The 22,887-nt window shown below is 41.8% G+C and overlaps 1 protein-coding gene across 1 annotated transcript in view; it reads right to left on the reverse strand.

Moving 5' to 3' along the window:
- st6galnac3 (ST6 (alpha-N-acetyl-neuraminyl-2,3-beta-galactosyl-1,3)-N-acetylgalactosaminide alpha-2,6-sialyltransferase 3) overlaps positions 1 to 22,887 on the reverse strand; it is a 91,353-nt gene that overhangs the window by 50,252 nt on the left and 18,214 nt on the right. The window contains exon 2 of the mRNA XM_061243609.1: positions 11,626 to 11,820. Coding sequence (XP_061099593.1) covers positions 11,626 to 11,820 — 195 coding nt within the window. The remainder of the gene's footprint in view (positions 1 to 11,625; positions 11,821 to 22,887) is intronic.

Below are 22,887 nucleotides of genomic sequence, written 5' to 3' on the forward strand. Positions count from 1 at the left end.
TCCTTTTTTTTTTTAAAGAAGAGAGAGAACAAAACCCTTTCAATAAAGCACAAAACCTCTAAGAGGCGGTCGACTGGAATGGAAACAAGATTGTGATAACAACAGTGCCTGAACCCAGACTTTCAAGGTCACTGTCCGGCCACACCCAAGGTACTTCTGCACTGGCAATACGGCGTGTTCAGTGTCTAAATGACGGGTTTGCTCAAAGAGGGAGGTTGTTTTTCCCTTCACTTGTGTATGGCAGTTACTTGACCGTGGTTTTTTCACCGTGCATTTTTTTGAAGTGAAGCTGATATTTACTCTGGTGACACAGAACCATATACTATTTACTGTAAATGCCAGTCTGATAAAATGTTTTCCCATCAGATTGTGTTTTTATGGACTCCTCTTTCTTGGACTGTAGATACTGTGTGCTTACTAAATGTTACAAGAGCAATTACATCCACATACCTATAAAAATGTCACCCGGCAGTGTATTTGGTAAAGAGGCAGATAATTAAAGAAGGCAGACATAATATCACTGGGCAAGTAGCAAAAACAAAATGTAGGACACACAAGAGAAAACACTATGTTTTATACCTCAATAAAAAGATATATACACAGTATATAATGCTTATCAAAATGTACTAGTGTCATACTCACATTAAAAAGAAAGATTTAATTATGTTCTTTGTTGTTTTTTTGTGTTAATGAGGTCAGAGGCAGAGTACTTGGTATAACAGTGATCTCTACCCTTTGACTGGATGCAAATATTATCTGTTCCTTGGCTATGGACATCCTCCAGCTGTTTTCCATGATGAACAGCGCTATTAATATCAAACGGCAATGGCTGGAAATATAACATCTAAAACTCTCCTGCCAAGACCGATCTTATTAAACAGCCACATTAATGATATGTACTAAGCACCATACTGCTTTTGTTGTGATTATTTCAGTTTATTTGTGCTTTTGAACAGACAGCATGCCCTGCACTGCATGCTGAACACCCCTATCTCAGGCACCAGTATTCTTGGTCACGGATTCCAGGCTCAAATCAAATTGCCACGTAGCACATCAGCAGAAATTCACACTGTAATTAAGTTTACTTCCTGCGGTTGTTACATGAATATTCATAGTCTTTAATTTCATTAATGCTGGCATTGTAAATAATCACTCACCAATGAATAATGTCTTGGTTCTGAAATTAGTCACCTTAATGAGTATGGCGTGGAATTCCGTACAGAAAAACATTCGAATTCCTGGAAATTAGAATTCACGCAAAATGAAAATAAAGTACATCTCTAGGCTGAATACAGTTCCCATATTAAATATAAGATAGGCCATCTAGCCACCGACAACAATGCAGTAGAAACAATCATCATAAATAATTCCTTTGAACACCTTTAACCTCAAGCTTCATTTCAATACAAGCATTACTGATTAATAAGTAATAACTATTATTTGAATATGAGCAGTAGTGGGCAGAGAGAAGGAAGTGAGTTTACTGTAAGTGAGATTATACAGTAGGCACTTATATTTTTGGAAGCCCATGAAGGAAAACGACAGAATGCGTTAACCCCTGAGGTGACTCGGTTTGGCAGCGCTGCAATGTGCTCCAAAATGCCACAAGCTCTGAAAGTCACAGGGACTATTCAACTTCACAGGGACTATTCAGGCCTGGCAACTTCAATCCCTCATCTCCCGTTGCTGACTGGATTAAAAATGTGGATTTAGTCTTCAACTGATACTGAAAATCGACTGTAAGAAAAATAACATAATTTGAGCATGTGGTGTGTGTGTGTGTATGTGTATGAGAACGTATAAGTGTAATATATGGAAATTATTCTGGTCTGGCTCGCTGCACTCCAATATTGCGATAACATTCATAAGTTTGACACTTGTGCCTTGTGTATACAATATTGAGCCATGATATTGACTGTAAGCACCTGCCAATTTTCATATAAAGATGTGCTAGATACAGTCTTTCCTGCCATGACTGTACAGTAACTCTTCTGCATCTGTTGGCAACAATTCCTTTCCTTTCCTTTCAATTCCAAGTTTGTTCTCTCACTGTGATGAAGACTAATTTAGTTAATTAAATTAGCTATGAATTTAACAGTATTGTACATTATGTGAACCACTATTAGAGTACTTATAAATATTCACTTACCTGGGAGCTGTATCAGTTGGTGAATGCCATGAACACACACATAGGTCACATTCAATATTTGGTCAGCCTGGATTTCACCATGAAATGCCATTCAGATAAATAAATCAGTGTAGAGCCAAGTAAGCCCATGGAAAATGTTTTAAAAAGGCATATTTCCATTTTTACACTCTTTGAATAAATCAATGCATCAACACTAAAGCACTGAAGTAGAAGTTAATGGGTCTCACTAGCATTCTGAACATGATGCTCCTCTAAAGCTCAAACACAAAGTAAATAAACATAATATTTCAGAATATCTCTCTAAAGTGGAGCCATACATCACCCAGACATGCCAACTGGATTTAGCTGGGCTGGGGCCACGAACAAGATTATGGTGCAGTAAGTAAACATTGCAATGGAAAAAAAAACAAACAAAAAAAAAAACACACACATAGTTAATAAAACTACTCATAAACAATACTCGGTTTGGCAGGAATTTATCTTTTGTCGTTAGCTAAAAAAGTTAAAAATGAAGTGGAGGACGATCCCTGAGCGTTAAGCGTACGGACTGCGGTGATTCTAAAGCAGATGCAAATGTAATCAGAGTCCAGAGGTACAGGGCTGCGGTATGAAGGAAGCCCATTTTTTATTTCCACTGTTAACCTAATTTGTTTGAGCATCCACGGGGATTGGACACAAAATGATTTATTATCAAAGCAGGTTTGGGGGGAAAAAGGCTTCTTTTTTTGCGGGATGTGGGTGAAGGAATGTCTGGCCGTTTGATTGCTCGGGAGCTGTCGTGGCGGAAACCCCACGGTGCCAATGTATGAGACACCATATTAATCCTGCGGCCCAGGGAAAAGACCATATTTCCTTCTCATTTAAGGTGATGGCTTCCATTGAAACTCTCGCTGCCCTGCATCCAGCAACGCGACAGCGCAAAATCTACATGTAAATGAAATGAAAATTACGCCATGAGTGCGCATGCATATATCTGCTGGGACATTTCGATTTCTGGCCGCTGTTCTGACAACAAATGCTTTTGGGTTTGGGCTGACGGGCTACACACAGTTCATCGTTATTACGATGGCTTTGATACCGCCATTTCCACAAATGGAAGGGGGAATAAACATCACTCGAAGCGGTTTGAAGTCAGCAGAATGGTATCACAGGCAATGTCGTTCCAGGAAATACGATATGCGTGTGTCTCGGATACATCAAATGTATATTTTCAGATACCTAACTGAGACCAGAACACTGCACAAATGGAATGTTATTGCAAAACAGATGACAGAGCAGGAACGTATATCCATATGGGCCCTAGATTACACACATCCACCACAGTAAGTTTGACACGCTGTGCTTTAATCCATAAACTATAGGGCACATTAATTTTATGTACAATATGATATATTCAAAAATGTATATATTAATCTTATGGAAACTAGCTTCTGGGATTCATTTCTCCTTCCTGAGATGATTGCATGTGTTCAGCAATACAAAACATATGTCTTGAATGTATGTCTTCTGCTAGTGGTAACATGAATTTTCTCACTGGGGATCGATAAAGCACTTTGTATTCTACCAGAGTCGAAAGGCACAGGTATCCACAAGGCCCTGAAAGGTAAGTAAATGCCCAGAGGTCCTTCAGGACCACATCCTCAGTATCTCCTTCACTGCTTTCCTCCTGTCCTCTGATTTACCTGATCACCAGTTATTGAGCATTTGTTCCCCTTCGGTTGCTATATCAATGGGATTGATAGCAGGTCCAGGTGAATGCATGTGTGGAATGTACTAGATGATGTCAAAATCAGACTTGGTTCCCTGGTGTAAAAAAAACTGCATACTAATGAGCTAGCTGTTGCAGCACGAAGCCGTACTGGATATTTATTTGTTCCGCTTGCTCCTGTGAAAGACAACCGGCGGGGTAAAAAAGGAAAACATCCTGTGGTTTTTGCGTGGCTGGAGTCAATAATAGGCCGGTCGGAGGGAATCAGCATCTCCCGTTACTGGCTCAGATTCTGAAAGCAAACGGCCTGCTTGTGAATAATAAGCTTATGCGAAAAAGGTTACGGGCTTGCCGACAGGATGTGGGTCTCTGCTCTAGACTAGAGCCACCGCGCTGAAGGGGCAATCAAGCACCCGGATTAATATGCTGCTCTAACATTTGACTGAATACAAAGGAAGTTATGCACATGTCAGTGAACAATTTTCAATAAGCCACAATAAAAACACGCTATTGAAGACAGCTCACCCTTGCAGACATTCGTTCCAGGAGACCCACCGGAAGGGTTCCCCCCTCAGCACATTGCCTGACTGAGGTGGGGGGGGGTCCCCTAGAGATGGTTAGCGGGGTGGGCGGGGGTCCCCTCAAGATGGGAACCGGGGTGGGGGGGGGGAGTGGAGACCCATGGGAGGGGTTACTCCTGCAAATTACACCACTTGGGGAAGATTCCATCGCACAACAGTTCCTAAATGAATATTCGTCATTATTCGACGAGATAATGCAAATTTCTAAACTTCACCCCAGCCTGTGGTGCAGATAGCCGATTTGCGGGAGATTTCTGACCACTTGCAGATATCAGGGAGCAGGTGACACATTCCAAGAGACTCCTGGACAAGCCAGGAGAGTGGAGATGCCTGCTATTGCTTCACTACCTTTTTTATTTGCTACCTTTTCAGTGTTCCCCTTACTGCTCTGTTCGGATGATGCAACTCAGATGCTACCATTATCATTCTTTACTTAGATGTATTTTGAGCTAAAGTTCCCATATTCTGGAAAATTACATTTCCCTTAATGTGGATAATAAAAGAGTTGAAGGTGCTAAAAGACACTGTGAAAGTATCAAAACACACAGTCCCAAAATAGAGCCACACAATCTGAAATTGTGTTTTTGAACAAGCGGTTTGGAGTTCCGTGAATTTGGCCTCACTGCGGTTCGCTCAGGCGAACAGAGGTTCACTGACATCAATGAGCCTTTAAAGACAGAGTCACTAAAACAGCCAGATGAATGAACATACAGTAAAACTGTAGAGATTGTTTTTGGAATTAATACCACGCAAACGTCTTATGGATATGAGGATACGTCTTATGGATACGTCTTAAGGAAAAACCCAAGTAAAACCCTGAAAAGGTGTACAATATGGGACCTTGATTTTTTACTTGTGTGGGTGTTATATGAGAAATTCTACTCCAGCCTATTACAATGATGATGATTGATGATGATTAATGCATTATTATTACTATTATTATTAACAGCGATGTGGAATTGGAACGGGTGGCACTTGGTTGCTCCTGTAAGAGCAGCAATTATGGAAAATCTATAACTGAGCCTTTAATCAGTAAGTATTGCCCATACCCGCCTGCTCTGTCATTTCTGTCACAGTGTGCATGCCATGCACAGGCACAGCAATTAGGATATTTAAACCACATTAATCTTACTACAAATCATGCTCTGCATAACATAAACATAAAAGACTGAATCCAGAAACAGTACCATTTAATTTAGACATTTCAAAAGTAATGTGAGAGCATATGAAATCTAGTTTAGGTCAATGTGCAGTCTCGCAGTTCATGAAAATGAGAATGTACCGTAATATAAGTGGAAAAATCTGCTAAATCGAAGACTCTGGGAAGACAAAATATTGTGTGATATTTGATCAGAGACGTTTATGGCTTATGATGCAGCAGCTGGTAGCACTTAACAACAGGAAGGAAAGCTGGTCAAACTTAAGTGGACAAAGAGCCGCAAGATATTTGACACATCTCACCTGCGTGAGCTCAGAAACCCAATGAGGTTTAGGGTGGGACCCAGAAATGAGTCACAGTCCAGTTCCTCTACAGCAGGGGTGTCAAACTGAGTTCCCAGGGGGCTGCAGTGTCTGCAGGTCTTTGAGGTTTCCTTCCAATCAGCTGTCAATGAAGGCCTTGAGAACAAGGTGTGTGATTTCTGTAGCCAACAGGTGCCGAGAACATCCCAAAAACCAGCAGACACTGTGGCGCTCCAGGACTGGAGTTTGACACCTGTGCTCTAAAGCACTGTTTCTTCTTAGGTTTGGGATAAGACCTGATACCTGCCCGATACCTCAGTGAGATGCCTCTCCTTCCTGCACTTCCCTAAACAGTAGCCATAAACCCAGTAGCTTGACCAGTGACTTACCATAGGAAATTGAAGCTTATTACATGAACAGGAATGGGGATGCATTTTATCTTTCACTGGGTTTTTTTCCAGTGAAATTTAAAGAGACCCAGAACCATAAGGTTGGAAGGTGGACCGTAAGTTGTCATAGAAGCCACCATTTCTCAGTTATTCAATTACGAGTTTCATGAAGAATGTATTCATCTCTCAATTCACCAAAGTCCTATTCAATCTCTCTCTTGTACCCTAGACATTTACTTAAGAAATCCTCTGCAAAACCAATTTCTAGAAATATGAGTCAAATGAGCTAAAGCAGTCATAAGTAAAATATTTGCAAAGGTTGTAGCTAGGATATTTATTTATTATGAATAACATGGACTAATACCGTTGTGATTCACCTACAGTACGGCTTATTGTAGGTTTTCAAAAGAGGGTCCTTGGACTCCTCCTTGAAAGTACTGTATTTTGCCAATGACTAAATCAATTTGGCGAAATATTTCAAAATATAAAACCTTTTTCTTGAATATAACCCAGGAGCTTCATCAGTGCATCACTGTGATGGGCCATCAGTTGCAAAGGAGCTGCTCATAGCTGTGCTCAGAGATTTCTTTACAACGCGCTCATAAACCTGATCGGCCTTCAGCACGTATGCGGCTAATTCCTAGCGGTCCATGTTCTAACACAGTGTAGCCCGGTGACCTGTGCTGTAGGCTATTGTTTTTGCATAAAAGAAAGGATGGGAGAAGGTCAGGTTGGGTTAATGACGTTAATCAAATTATATTACCATCAACAGTAACCGTTGACATTATTCTGTTCGGAGGTAGAACATACTTACTCCGACATACTTGGATTCAATCAGTATTCATCAGGTATTTACTTTGAGCTCACAAATGAATCAGGACAATGTTGATTGAATACAGGTCTATGGAGAGAGGTGTGAAGAAGGCACAGACTTGCAAGCTTGTGTTCAGTGAGCCGTGAGTTTAAAATAGAACCCTATTTTTATCCATCTGTCCATCACGCCTGCTGCAGTTAGCTCCGATGTCCTCAACCTGTCCTTCCACAAGTCAACTTAGTCGCGGACATTAATTGCGTTTCTGCTATGATTCCAGAAAGGGAAAAGACTACAGTAGATTGGAGTGAACAGCCCATATGCAAAAGGTTTGTAAAACCGTACAGGTTGATTAGTATGTTCTACTAAATGAAACAGAGAGAAAACATTTATTTGTACATGATCGTGGCCCCTTTTATATAAATTAAAATGCTAAAAAAAATGTCATTAATCTAAGAGTGATATATTAATAATTATTCTCTAACAATATTCTACAATGCATCATTTTTCTATAACACATATTATATATTTTCAGTATATTCTGTTTTTTACTAAACATTTACACATGGGAGGGCCTGTAAAAGCTACTTGCTCAGGCGAGCGGTTGCTCGGTAACCTCCACCCCTAAAGAGTGGCAGGAGCAGCAGGAGGACGAGTGGCAGGTCAACGCGGAAGCGGAGAAGGCTTGCGACAAGAGGAGCGGAGAAGGGTATAGATGCCGGGGCACATTTGCATAAATTCTACAATGCAAATTCTGTCCCCTGTCCCTGAGACACGGGGGGGGGGGGGGGGGCATTTGTAGGCAGGTCACTCCAGGACCTTTTTCTCCGGAACGGGATTGAGAATGTTCCGGCGGCCGCGTGTTAAGAAGCTTTAACAAAGTCCGAGCCGGAGAGGGCAGAGGGTGCGCGCGCGGGCAATGGCGCGCAAATGAAGCGTGTTATTGCTCGCCGCGAGTCTGCGCTGTAAACGCGTGCGTTTCTCTCGCAAACTTCTCCCAAGTGACAGGCCTTTATTTATTTCTTGATGCCCGTGCGGTAAAATGTTCAGTGCTAAATCAGCTCTGACAGGACTTTCTCCCGGACTCGTATAAACTCTCTTATACGAGTTTACACTGAGCACTTCATTGTGCACATTCAGGAAAATTGTGCCGATCTTGTGTTGTGGTCACACAATGTGGGTGATGGATATAATCGTTTTATTTGCACCAAACATATGTAAGCAAAAATACAGTATATATTAGGAGGTACATTTCAGTGGTAAGAAAAGGCAAGCATTGTTGGGCTGAATGGTCTGTTCTTGCCATTATTATATGTTATGTTATTTCACTCTCCTATTATGTTTAGTGTTCGACATCTTTTAAAAACCAGTTAACCTTGTTTCATATTGATACAGTATGGTTTTTCTAATTTGGTGGCATTAAATGGTAAAAATGGAATAAATATACTGCTATGCTAAATCCTGTACCAACTTTGCATGCAAATGTGTTGTGTGGAGTTCTTTTGACCCTATGTAACTGTATAAAATGTAAGAAAATATACAACCGTTTTTATTTTTATCTCGGATTTCTTTGTGGATGATTGTGGTGGCAGTTTCCCATACAGGTGCCAAACTTTCACTTACTGTACCTCAGGCTCTAAAATTAGATGGTTCTCATTTATGTCAAAAGGTATTTATGTGGGTGTCTCAGTGGCGCAGCCTGTAGAGCACTGACCGCATGCTCATTGCGAGCCGCGACGTCGGCGGTTTGAATCCGACCGTCTGACATTTGTCACATGTCTTCCCCTCTCTCTCGCGCCCATTCTTCCTGTCTCTCTATACTGTATACTGTCCAATAAAGCTGAAAAAGGCCTAAAAAATATCTTTAAAAAAAAAAAAATGTATTTATGTCTTATTGGGAAACAATAAGAAGAAGGCAACAATCAAAATGTCAAAATATGTCTATTACAATAATTGTGTGTTTATTTAAACTGCCGGGCTCAATTGGACCCCGCTTTAACATAAAAGCGGGGTCCAATCTTAACACGATTAAAATGTTGGCAGAATCCTGAGCTCAGGTCAGTGGTGGCACGCACTGCTAGCCGCAGGAGTAATGGGTCTGAGGCAGAGACTCGCCCGCCATCACCACATGCAGTCATTAGTCAGCCATTGTTATCACAAGCTCTGCAGGTAACCGTGGCTACAGCGCGCCCGTGATCTGTGGACCCAGGCTACCCGCTGCTTTGCTTTTAATAGGATTCCGGTCACCCATAACTCATCTCCCATAGCTCCCATCAACAGAATGGCATCTGTCACCGCGGTTAGGCCAAGGATTGTGCCCCTGCCTTTATGCAGGGAGGTATGAACATAATCACCATTATGAGCTCTGTCAGAACCTTAAATTTGGCTTCTCAATCACACGTAATCACATGCACTTTGTTAAAGCGAAACGTTCTCTGGGCGTAATTCTCCGTAACAAATAGGTACGGCGGCCCAAGTTGGCAGATAAATCACGGAAAAGCATCAACAACGCTGCTTGCAGGGCAGGAATGTGGCGCTGATGAGGGACATCAATCTCGGCAAAATGGAAAGCAGATGCAATGCAGAAAACGCATGTCTGAGCACAGAGGACCGGGCTCTCATAAGCCCGTTTCGGACGAGATCAGGACAACGTTATTTGTTATCACCGGACGTCTGCGATATAAATGACCGATTCGAACGGGATAAGAGATCTCTGTAATTGGTTTCCAAAATTACAGAGATGGAGCGGCCTTGCCGCTGTTGTCATCGCCACGTAGCAGGAAACACACAATCGGAGTAGAGAGGAGACCTTGGGTCTTAGCGTGGGGTGAATGCTGCTACCAATGACCATTCGAAAAATGGTACACAACCATACCAAGGCAATATTTGAAGAGGTTTGTAACAAGTACCCACTAAATACCACCGAGAACGTATCAGACAAAGGGACAATACCTTCCCAGCAAAAAATTTCTATTAGGTTTAACATGGGCTGTTTTTCCAGTGAAAATTGCAGTAGGTAGGCGTGGGCGCGCACGTCGTCTGTAAAAATCACTGAGATGCTGTATTCGGATGGGGCTAAAATGACGGACATTCTCCAGTAATGAGGTACATTGCTCTGCATTCAGCGGTAAAACTAATACCGTCCAAATATAGTCTAATTTCACACGTGGAAACCGAAAATATCCTGGCCGTCAATCAATACGCCCTTGTTGTTAACATATATTTAAGTGCTAAAATGGCTGCAACACAGCCAATTTCACACAACCTCCATTATCTGATCTATTTGGTTCTGCTGTTGTGTGTATTTTCATTTGGTCCACGAGGGCAGCTGTTTATATCAGAGTAAACAGACTGGTATATTGAAATCATTGCATTATTAAAGTGGACTGTCTGGATCTATATCTGGAGAAATTTAGACTAATTTTTCTCATTCCAGGCAGCCCTGTAGTTGAATTTATTAATTTGGTCTCTTTACAGCTGTAATATATAACAGCTCCTTGTGTATGAGGAGTACTGAATCCATGGTATAAATTGTAAAACCTTTCATTTTATTGCCATGTCCTCTTTAATGCAGGAATAAAGGTTGATGACAACAAATGAGCAGACTGGAGATTCACTGGGCTCACAATTAGACGGCAGTGAACTTCACAGAGGGAGCGTTGAATAGACTCAGCCTTCTCGCTAATAGAAAAGAAGCTCATAGCACCACCAGTTGCATTGATGTGAATGGCTGCAGAGAGTGTTTAATGGTTCTGAACTGTACTGGGCGGCACGGATGGTGCAGTGGGTAGCACTGCCGCCTCACAGCAAGGAGGTCCTGGGTTCGAATCCCTGTCGGCCGGGGCCTCTCTGTGCGGAGTTTGCATGTTCTCCCCGTGTCTGCGTGGGTTTCCTCCGGGTACTCCGGTTTCCTCCCACAGTCCAAAGACATGCACGTTAGGCTGATTGGAGAGTCTAAATTGCCCATAGGTATGAGTGTGTGAGTGAATGGTGTGTGTGCCCTGCGATAGACTGGCGACCTGTCCAGGGTGTATTCCTGCCTTTCGCCCAATGTATGCTGGGATAGGCTCCAGCCCCCCTGCGACCCTGATCAGGATAAGCGGGTTCAGATAATGGATGGATGGATGGATGAACTGTACTGTACATTCATTACTGCCATGGAGACCATTGTTATGGTTCTGGTTGCAATGGGTTGTATGAGCATTTTCATATTCTATATATATATATATATATATATATATACACACACACACACACACACGGTGTACATGTCCGGACACCTGTGAAAATCATTCAACATTTACCCGGCCTGAATTCAATCAACATATGTCCTTAACTTTGACTGACAGGTAAATGCTGTTTTTCTTTGGTACAATGTTGTGTTTTTTTGGTGACTGCTTACCAAGACTTCCCAAGCTGAGTTTGTGAAGAAACCCCAACCCCTTACACAGATAACCACACACACACACACACACATGCACAACTCTCTCTCACACAGACACAGACACACACAGACACCCTCTCACCTCCTGTTTCGGGATGCTGACATAGCCAGGGTGGGGTTTGGAGGCTTTGTGCGGCTGTCGTGAGAACACCCAGTGGCTGCTGAAGGCTTCCCCGAACACCGGCTGCAGGAGGACGTAGGGCTTCTCCGCGTAGTTCACCACCACAACAAAGAGGGAGACGGCCACTATCAGACTGGTGGCTATGACCGACTTCTTCTGGAAAAAGAGCAAAGAGGAGAAAAGGGGTTATGAGAGACGGAGACCGGTAATTGTGGGAGACCCGCTGCCATATGAAACACTCAGCGTTCCCCTCTCCACGGAAATCCTCCATGGCCTAAACTGGCACTCAAACGCAGAAGTGGAAATTGATTATATCAATGAATACAGAAGTATTCATTCACTCGAAGCTTTGCGTCCTCCTGGCTTGTCCGATACTGAGATTTGCATATTTCAAAGTGAAGGGCCTAAGATGGCAGCCGCGCAATTCCATTTTCTCATTTGCGGGCACACGCACACACCTCTTGGTCTTGAGAGAGAAATTAGAATTCCACATTCTAGGTGAGATAAAGCAATCAGCCTCTTGGTTTTCCGAGTTTCCTGACATAAGAGATGGCCCCGGAATGGATTTATCCGTCTCTAAATGTAAAACTGTCCAGGAGCAGGAAGAATTGCAATTCTGCAAAAAGGAGAGGGAATGTCTGAGATGAGTAATGCCCCCAAAATGGAGGAATACAAAAAATCTCTGGGAACAACACGTCCGGGCGGAAAGGCGAGGCCTGCTTCTCAATCAGTTCAGCGGACAATAAATCAAACGGACACTACCTGAGAATGCAATTAAATCCACATCTACGTAACTGCGGCGAGTCTGCGACTCCTCTCGCAGACAGGGAGAAGCGTTATTATCAGAATTTCAATGTCCTTTGTGTAAACTTGAGCCTTGATTTACATTTCTGTACAGATGCAGCATTGGTGGGATTATGGGAGAAACGCGCAGAGATCACTCACCCCAGACACCATGTTCGGTGTTTGACATCTTTCATTTCGCTGATTTCTCACTTCAAAGTAAATTAACACGGACTCCTCAAATATTGACAGTCCCTCCGAAGTGCATTTGCTCCGCTGCCAGTTGATAGATTATTACAATCCGGTCTCTTTCAACTTGGTTTGGCAAACTTTTCTCCATTTCAAAACTTGTGCAACGCGTAATAAATTGATTTTTTAAAATCGTGCAGTGTGGAATTATCTCAACTGAGTGAAGTGATATTATTCAGTCAATACTAAAAGGCAGGCGAATATTGTGAAGGCTCAATGTGTCACTGTCTGATGATCACTAACATATTTACTCCACCCATCACAAGAAAAGAGAAGGGTCTTGGCTGGAGGCACTATCTACCGAAACCCCAGGCCTGTTCTTGAGTAAAGAGGATTGCGAAGGCAATGTTTTTTTCTTACCGTCACAGTGAAAGAACGGGAAATCCAAAAGAAAAGAACAGTTTTTTTTACACTTGGGGGTCAAAACAAGGGTACGTACTTCCTCCCTTTGTGTTAACAGGGCTAAACTGAGATAACGGCATTCAGCACATTTTTCACTGTGACACCTATTCATGAGCGGTTTGGACTACAATGATGTACTCGAAGCTGATGACTGACCACCGGGATGCCAAATGCTAACACCTCATCATTAGTCATCTTAAACACACGAATGGAAGGGAGGAAAAGGAACAGCACATGTGTGGAACAATAAACCTTTTCTGATAACGACTCAACCATTCGTCAAGCGCAATTCACTGCTGTTTCTCCATCACCTTTCAGGTCTCTGTCGAACCCGGCTGGTCTCTGCTCCCCTGCCACAGGTGTACAGCAACTGACACACGAATTTGAATCACTTACGAACGTTTGGTCTTTGGCAATAATGATTAAGGATCAAGTTTTCCCACTTGTGTGTCTTTCAAGCACGGGTAAGGGAAGAGGCTGTGTTTTAAGATCAAATACATTACTCTTCAATTTGGTGTACAGGCCTTGAGGATAAAAATCCTAACTGCTGTTCGAAAGACACAAATTGGAGGATATCCACGATTGTGGTGTGGATTACAAGGGAATAAGGGAGACTGAAGAAGACTTAATAGTGCCCCATCTCACACACACACACACACACACACATACACATACACATACACACTCTCTCTGGATGAACATGTTGACATTGAGCTCCAGGTATAGAAATAATCTATTGGTAAAGAGTAAGGTAGGTTTTAGCAGATTGCGCCAAGTGACTTGACAGCATGAAGTAGGTCATTCTGGATTTCATCTGCTGTGGAGAAATTGGGTGTCTATCAGCGAAAGTGTCGGGTGTCAAAGGGGACGTGAATCTCCCACATCAAAGCCACTGTGGATTTTCTTAGAACTACGTCAAATGATCAAACAAGCTGGACTGGCAGAAGAAAGAACCAGTTAGATTGCGGGCAGACCAACTGCACTTTACCAAGTGTATAGCATGTCACAATTCAGTTATCTGAAGTGCCAGAAGACAACTGATTCTACTGAAGAGTCATTCACAGGCCACAGTAGACAGTAATGATCTATAATATGAATGATAAAAATGGAAAATGGAGGAGCTTATTCAAGGAAAATAGACAAACTTCCAAACAGGCTAGTGGAACAAAAATCCATCTATCTGATTGGCAATCACCTGTTTGGGTAGGCCTGAGTGTGTCCTCTGTTCATTAGCTATGTTATTCAGTATTTCAACAAGAGTGCAATTATAGCACACAGGCACAAATAATATGGGTGTTTCTCCACCTGAATTAAATTCTAACAAAAAGCATGGATTTTCCATTTCATAATTGCATTGACAAAGACTGGCTGAAAAAAACCAGACATAATTCAGTAGGTGAAATGTATTTGAATTCTCATAGTACTTCAAGGCCTGTATTGTCATTTGATTTTCTTCTCTACCAGCTGGACGGGGGTAAGGATGGCAGGCGTATGTCTGTGATCGATTGATTGCAATCAACCTCTTGATTGCAATGTACATACCAGGGATATTGCAAAGTCCATTGTCATCATCTCTTGTCAACTATCGTGCAGCAGCTGCATATTGTTGTTGTCAGTAGATGAACGAGAGCACTTGTCAATGCAATCTCTACCCCATAAGGGTGTGAAGAGTTAAGAACACATGCAAATGATTTACAGGACCATGCCAGAATTTACTGAATTTCTGAAAACTCCCTTTTTGAGCTTGCAAGAAACATCCCAATTAGCCGTTTTCATATAAACTGTAAATAGCAATGTTTTTTTTTCCAATTCACCAACCTGCAACCTAATTGGCATGGCTATGTTACAGTCTTCTCTTCCAAATGAAAGTGAAAGCAGAAAGCAAATATTGACATGCAGTTAGGTCACTATTTATTTGATAGACAAAAGAGAACAACCAGATTGCTTGCAGATCAATGACTGCACATAAAAATGGGTGTGATGATTGTAGTGGTTAATTACTTTTTTTTTGTAATTTCTAAGTGCAATTAACGACAGGAACTACCAACAACTTGGAAAATACAGCCTCCCCTCTCTCTTTCCCCAACTGAGCTTTTTACTGTTTACACAGTAGTTTGAGCTACATTTTTTGAGTAATTGCAGTGTCACAAGCTACATTTTCGGGGAGGTTCAATTACTTTCAGTGTGAAATAATTGGTAGAGGAATTTTTAGATTGGTAAATGGTAGAGGAAATTGGTAGAGGAAAACTATGTTTTCAGACGAATTTCCCCAACACACCTTTCAAGGTAGACTTCAGGGGATTTGGGCACTATTTGCATGGTCTGAAACTCCTGCGATTACCAGTATTATAATGAATTAAACTGCTTGTTGCACATTCATTTTTCAGAAGCTGAATGGCGAGAACAGTGCAGGACAGAAAGTACATCCACAGTGAAATTACACTGGCAAACCTGCCTGAACCCGGAGTCATACTGTACCTTCCAAACTTCCACTTTTAGCACTCTACTGTGCCATTGTCCAGTCTCAATTCCACTATAATGAGCATACTTATAGTAGAAGGAAAAATGAGAGTGAGCCCGGCAGTGCTTCATTCTACTTTCCCGCTATGTGGAGAATAATGGCCATACACTAAAATAGAATTTAACTCTTAATCATTGAGATCATCTTCCACCGGAATAGGAGGACGGCAATATCACAGTTAATGGTTTTAATCCCGGAAAGGAGGAGAATAGATTCTACTGTGTACATCGCATATTTCTCATTCTATAACAGCCTTCACCACAGGGAAGTGACAGACGGTTCTAAAACAGTTCACATTTGCTCATCGCCTCCCACTGCAATTACCGTGGCTTTGCAGAATCCCCTCCCCCAAAAAATTACTTCTTTCCCCGCAAAGTTCAAGGACCTGGCAAAGGCCAGGAAAATCGATTCGCCGCATTCTGTGATTTTACGAGAGACTCTTTACGACCCTGCTGCCAGGGTTTGATGTCTGTTTATCAGCAGACGGGGATGTGGGAAGACTTGCATACGCACTTCTCCGTGTCTTGTTCTGCCGAGGCCCGGGTTTGGGTTTGGGCTCGGCCCGCACGAGGCCGCAGCCCCCCCCATTGCCATTCGCGGGCCGAACGACTGCATCGCGGACTGGTCCCCCGAATACCGGGGCATCATAATTCTGCCGGCCTCTTGGGCCCTGCCTCCTGGCTCTGTGATTGAATTTGGGAAAATATGGGGAAATATTGACGTCTGAAGGGTAAGGAGTCTGGTGGAGCGGTGGAGCTGGAAATTGCTCGGTGAGATCTCAAATGAGCTGGGCCTCTATTAAAAGGGAAAAAGGCCCATTTTTCATACTTCGTTCAACAATGTCTGATTGAAAACTGTGCCGGTACGTGTCCGTTTTAAATGATCATCGCGGAGATAAAAAAAAGGGAAATACTACCCCTCTGCTCTGTATTCTGCACATTTCCAGAGTCGCAAAAGCATTTACAGCTCCTATAAAAGTGCCCCGGTTCTTACGGTATGTCGATAAACTTAATAATTCTAAAAATTATAAATAATCACAACACTTATGTATTAATAATAATAATAATAATAATAAAAAATATGTCAGTTTGCAGCATTCCAACTGAAGCCTGTCGTGAGCCCAGAGAGGGAGAATAAGTGATCTGATTGGTCGCCTCTTAAAACCAGGCTTGTCATGCAGAGCTCCACTAGCAGTCCAGCCTGGTCTTCCACCACCAGCCACCGCTGACACTACAGTGCTCGTCACTCTGCCGTCGACAACCAATTTCCTCCTGAGTTAATGGCTAAAGTCTTAAGCAGAAATTCATTACAGATACAGATTTGGGTGAACTTAATTCAGGTCAAATCAAGGAGTCCAATTTAAGACCCTTGTAAGCTTACCGTTAGCCTTTTTTTATCCGTGAACGTTACGTAAGGATAATACCAGCATTACCAGAGGGGAGGATTTTCAATTAAACCATGATTAAACCATGCTTTAAAGCGCAGATTTAGCCCACTCTGGTTTATTTCGGGTGTAGAGTAATCGCTGTACAGCTCTGAAGCCACAAAGCTCGCCGAGGTAAAGCCCATTTTCCAAATTCCAGAGAGGGGCTTGCTTGTAATTAAATATTTCTCTGAAAGTCTGTTGAAGGGAGCTGGATCCTTATACAATGATACTGTGACCTTTAGAAAACTTTGTGCTGCTTCTGTCTTTTAAAACAGTTCTTGTTCTCAGTCCTACATTGTCTTATGTATAGTATTTAGCCTCAGATCTAGACCACTTCTGAAGTGTATTCCTTTCACCAGAATAAAAGTGGTAAATATACCACTATATTAGACATTTACTGTATTAGACTTATTTTTAGACATATTGGTCTTTTGCCCACCCATCCACTTCAAGGTTTGACATGTTGTGTCTCCAGAGGTCAACTTCCTGTCTGTCTCTTGACCATGCATGCATGTTTTTATGCATTGAGTTCCTGCCACATGATTGGCTGATTAGATATTTGATATTAACTTGTGTACAGGTCACTGAGTGCAGATGAAAACTGAAGGTTTACTGATCCTTATGTTGTTTGGAAGGCTCTCTCCCTTCTCTGACCATCCAGGCATTATTTATTTATCCTTGCCTTCTAAGGAAAATGAGTCCTCTGCACTTAACCCAACCTAATTACTTGGGCAGCCCAGGGACCAACCCCAGTTCTGAGGCCAGTGCCATGGTCAAGGGCAACGGCAGGGGAATACCAAGGGGAAATTTTAGACTCGCCAATTAACCTGCATGTCTTTGGACTGTGGCAGGAAACCGAAGGACCCGGAGGAAACCCACGTGGACACGAGGAGAACATGCAAACTCGAACCCAGGACCTTCTTGCTCTGAGGCAATGGCGCTACCCGCTGCTGGCTTCATCTCCCCCCACCCACTCATGCTCAGTTTGAAGCGTAAGCGGGCGGTGCGGAAAGAGGAATTAAAAATAATAAGCTATATAAACGAATAGAAACGGCTCATGAAAAAACAGAACACTTTAACTGTTCTCAGATATCGCCCCGGCTACATAAGATAGAAAATTACATTTGCATTGCAAAAACATTGCCTTCTTAGCACATTATTTCTACCACTATGGTCCAGTGAGCAGCTAAAAATCCAATTTTAATTAAGTCAGAATTCAGGCACTTAGCAGATACTCTTTCTGTTCATTTGGTGCAAATATTGCAATCGCCTTAGTTTCCCAAGAGAAATGTCAGAACACATTTTTCTCCAAAGCACATCAATAAAACCATATCACATAATGATGTAGATATGGTTTTCTATTTTAGTCGTGATCTAAATGACTATTTACTGCTAACCATTCAAAGTAACTATGGGGATGTTACCCTCATTCTGTACACCATTCGGAGGGTTTCCTGCATGTTAACAACTTGTAAAGGTCTTTTTGGAAAGTGACGTAACCACCTACCCCTTAAACCAACGTCAAGGCAACTAAATAAATGGTTTCTCTCCTTCAAACCAAATTAGAAAAAAGAAGAAGAATTTCAGTCCATAAATAAATGAGAGGCCTTTATCGGGAGCGAGTCAAATGCTTCATTCACTCAGAGAATTGGCCGAGTTCTCTGTCTTTTTAGTCTGAAGAAGACAAATAAGCAATTTTATTCCATGACTATCTGGCTAAGATCAAGGAATGGATTGAATGAGAATGCTAACATTCTGTTGAGTTTGCGGTCTGTCTGCAACAAATCCCTTTCCATTGTTTTCTGGGCATATATTCTATATATACACACACCAAAAAAAGCTAATGAAAGACATTATAAATATTAGCCTATTATACAGGCTAATATATAGGCTTAAGTGCATGTAGCATTAGCTACTGCCTATAACTATATATTCTTTATATTTAATATTAATAAGTATGTACATTTTCAGAGGAAGCCAAGTGACTATGACCCAAAGGTAATATTATTAACAGAAATCTTGATATGAAACAGAATGAGAATATTAGGTTTCAGAATAAAAGCCACTGAACTGCTGAAATTTAATCACTGTAACCTTGGAAACCTTGGTGCAATCAAAGGTTGGCAATGACTGTAAATCGCTGATAATAGCATTCCTTTTCATCAAGGCACATGATCCAGGCGGTGTGTGATTTAACAATAATGCATTTCACCTCGCTCATCTTCGCTGAAGAAAATCGTCAGAATACATTGCATACCTTCACCATATTAATACTGTAAACATAATCCTGCTTTATATGTAGTATTTCTGAATAATATTTTGTTATTAAGTAAAAACTGAAACCATACTTCATTATGATTAGCTGTATTTGATTTTTTAAGAGACACTTCTTTGAAATAAAACACAGAAGGTTCTCATTTGCAAAGAATTGGCTAGCTTCTTTGGAAAGTGACGCAACTCTTCATGCTGCTGTGTTAAAACCAACATCAACACTTGCATTTGTTTGTAAGTCAGAGTTGAGGACATGCTTTATTGATTCTAGCCCTGAGTCAGGGACTTGGACCTTTGGGGGTGTTGGAAAGCCCACTCAGTAATGTCACATTGATTGTGATTAGATAGCAGTACATTTCAGAAATTACACTGCAGTGATACATCACAGAAAAGTCCTCTGTCTGGAACACATTCTGCTTACAAAATCAACCTTTCTATATTTAATTAACAATCTGCAGGCAGAAGAAATGGGAGGGCTGTCAGGTTAATGTGTGGTTAACAAACTCAAACAGATTAAACCTGGAAAAAAAAAGTGCAGAGTGAGTGCAGTGCCATGTTATGCACTCAGAAAAATCAATGAAGGGTATGATGAAACTTCTAATTAAACTTAAAACGAAAATAGTAGAGTGCAATAAAACTTGTTATCAGGCCTTGGCATATGTGAAACTCAGATTTGAGTCAAATCAATGAACGGTTTGGCGGGTAAAAGTTTTCATTGTTGTCGAGTCCATTCCATCAAGGAGCCTCTTCGAGCTGAGAATCTAATTTACTACGAATGACAGCCTACTTTCAAATTAAGCTAAAAACTGATGAATTATCAGTATTATATTTAAGAGCCAAGACTGCCTGTTTGAGCAATAGGTACGGCAGAACACGGGATAAATGAGGATTGTGTAAAGTACCATTTGGAGCGAGGTCTGCCATTCGCTGTTCACTTTCGCTGCCAGAAGGGGGGATATATGCTCGCCACATGCTAATTTTCCAAAACCATTTGTTGAAATGGCCTCCTCCCAGCACCTTCTAATAGCTGCCTTGAAACAGTGCGTGCCAACATCGTGAAGCAAGAATACCACATGCTTAATATGATTCTCTATTTAAAAAAAAAAAAAAAAGATTACCTCATTACCTTACTGCAGAAGCAAAGGACAAAATTCTTTCTGCAAGAGAGAGCATTTAACAATATCCACACCTCCCACTAATCCCATAAGCAATTATACTGTGATAAAGGTTAAGTCTGCTGTTAACAGCAATCACCTTGCTACTGGCAAAAACAACACTGGTCAACCACAAGCCAGCAATGCTGTAATGCTCTACAACTATGACAGAATCTGTTTGACTGATGCAATTTAAGAATCATAAATTCATAAATATGTAACATTCATTTGATGGCTCCTCATTAACTGAAGATGATAACATTTCAGTACAGCAACAAGAACAATGATTGGTCTCACTAGTACAACTCTACTGAATAAATATAAAATGGCAGCCATGGTGTGGGAATATACTGAGCAGCTAATGGTGGTCAGCTCCCAGCATGCTTGGTTACTCAGTTTACAGACCAACTGAAAAACTCACAAAGTCAATAGCTGGTCACTTAATGCTCACTGACTGCCCTGTAAGGCTGCCGTTCCCAATGGAAAACGATGGAAGTTTGATAAAGACTAACAATAAAAGTGCCACTCCACCACTCAAAAACACAATCACAGCTCTTACCCCTGAAGGGCATTTCACAGTTCTCCCAGAGGCTCAAGTGGATCAGCCTTGTTCATGCAAAACAACAAGCTGAATTCAATCGCCATTCGCTCTCAGTCTCACTCTTCTCATTAAAAAACACAGCGGGGTGAGGTAAACCATTCAATTTAACTCAATAAAGTTTTAGCGAAACTTTGTGTATTAAGTTAATACACAAAGTTAAGGACGAATATTGGGTGAATCCAGGACAATGCTATGCTTTGTAAACATTGGTTTGTTTTAATACAAATGTTTAGCATTTTATACATTTTTGATAAACTCTTCACTCTATAGCATTTTGTGAATAAGAATAAAAACCTGTATTTATTTGTAATTCAAAGGAACGATGTTGACTGACTCCAGAAGTTAGCCCTGAACCCACAAACTAAGCTTGTGTTGGTGCGGACAACCACAAATGTGTTTCCTTCGGATGCAATATCCCTGGCTGTACACTGGCCCTGGACTTGGGTCAGACATTTTGGCTGTGCCCTCAAATGCAGATGGCTTCACTGCTTCTCATTCCGTACCAACGGTTCTCTCCGCATGTCACTGCAGGAACTCCTGAGGACTGGCCCTCCACATCTCCGCGTACTAACACTTCCTCTGAAGCCATCTTGGCAGGCTCATTATGAATCTCTCTCTTTCTCCCACTTCCTGCCTCCCGGACCGACTGCCTTTCATTAGCGCGGACGCGCCGGCAGGCCCCGCCCTCTTTCTCGGACCGACACACCACTGAGCCTAGCGCTACCCTAAAAATGCACTTTGACAGCCCGGGAGAAGGGTACATAAAGAGCGAAACCTCATTGAGATAAGACACAACCTCGTTCCTTTTACCACTTCCCCGGGCTTTTTCCCAGCTGAAAAGAGGCAGCCGGATTTAAATGGAGATCCTTTTCGTGGCGGTACTGTACGCGCTACCTAGGAAACCACCCTGGAGGTGCAGGCATTTGAATATTCAGGAAAACCGCACGCAAACCAACGCCTAAATCCGTTTCCCAGTTGCGTGCCAGCAGACAACACTAAACCCAGCACAGAAGCATGTTAATTTGGTCGTGCTGTCAGAAGATAGTTATTTTTATGCACGCATATCATTTTGAGATGGCTTGGCACTGCAGCACTGAATTCAGGGAACGTGCCGGTGAGGGAAGCAAGGCCTTCTGGGTAATCGCTACTGTATCTCACCAGTGGAGTTCTGTTGTTCCGTGTCCAGAAAGCAGCAACATGTAGTCGACTATAATTAAGGTGCAGGAGCAGGTACAATTCTTTATTTTTTCTTCCTCACAAAACTGGTCTCCGAAGATCATGTCCCAGAATTCTCAGATTTTATTCCATCTTCTGAATAAAATTATTAAAACCATTTGGGGCTCACTTCCATGTTGTTTAATTTAAAGAGAGGCACTTGCAGGAGTGCAGTGGAATTCATTTGAGAAACTGACAGCTTAAAGTAAGCAGGGGGTTAATGGTAAACATGTGCAGAAATACTCATTTGGGCCAGTCAGATCAGTTCCATTCCCTCTCCCTTCAAGCTGAGCTAAGTAGTTTGATTTACAAACTAGGCCTTCACGGGTAAAGAGAAATCAGTGAACATTGAACATATCATTTTCCCCATGACTGGGAATTCAAAATAAATTCAAACACCAAAGCATTTTCCACTATCAGGGTAGATCGCTCCTTCATCAAGCAGACTCACCGATCGCTTTTCGTGTCTAAAATAAGCATGATATCAACTTTGCAGTTGTATATGTAATTTCATATTTACAGCATATTAACATCAAAGTGATATTATAATCACACTGTGATCATCTCAATGAAACATTAAATGAAACAGAGCTAACTTTGT

This window comes from Conger conger, chromosome 5 (genome assembly GCF_963514075.1).
Source record: "Conger conger chromosome 5, fConCon1.1, whole genome shotgun sequence".
NCBI classification, from domain to species: domain Eukaryota; kingdom Metazoa; phylum Chordata; class Actinopteri; order Anguilliformes; family Congridae; genus Conger; species Conger conger.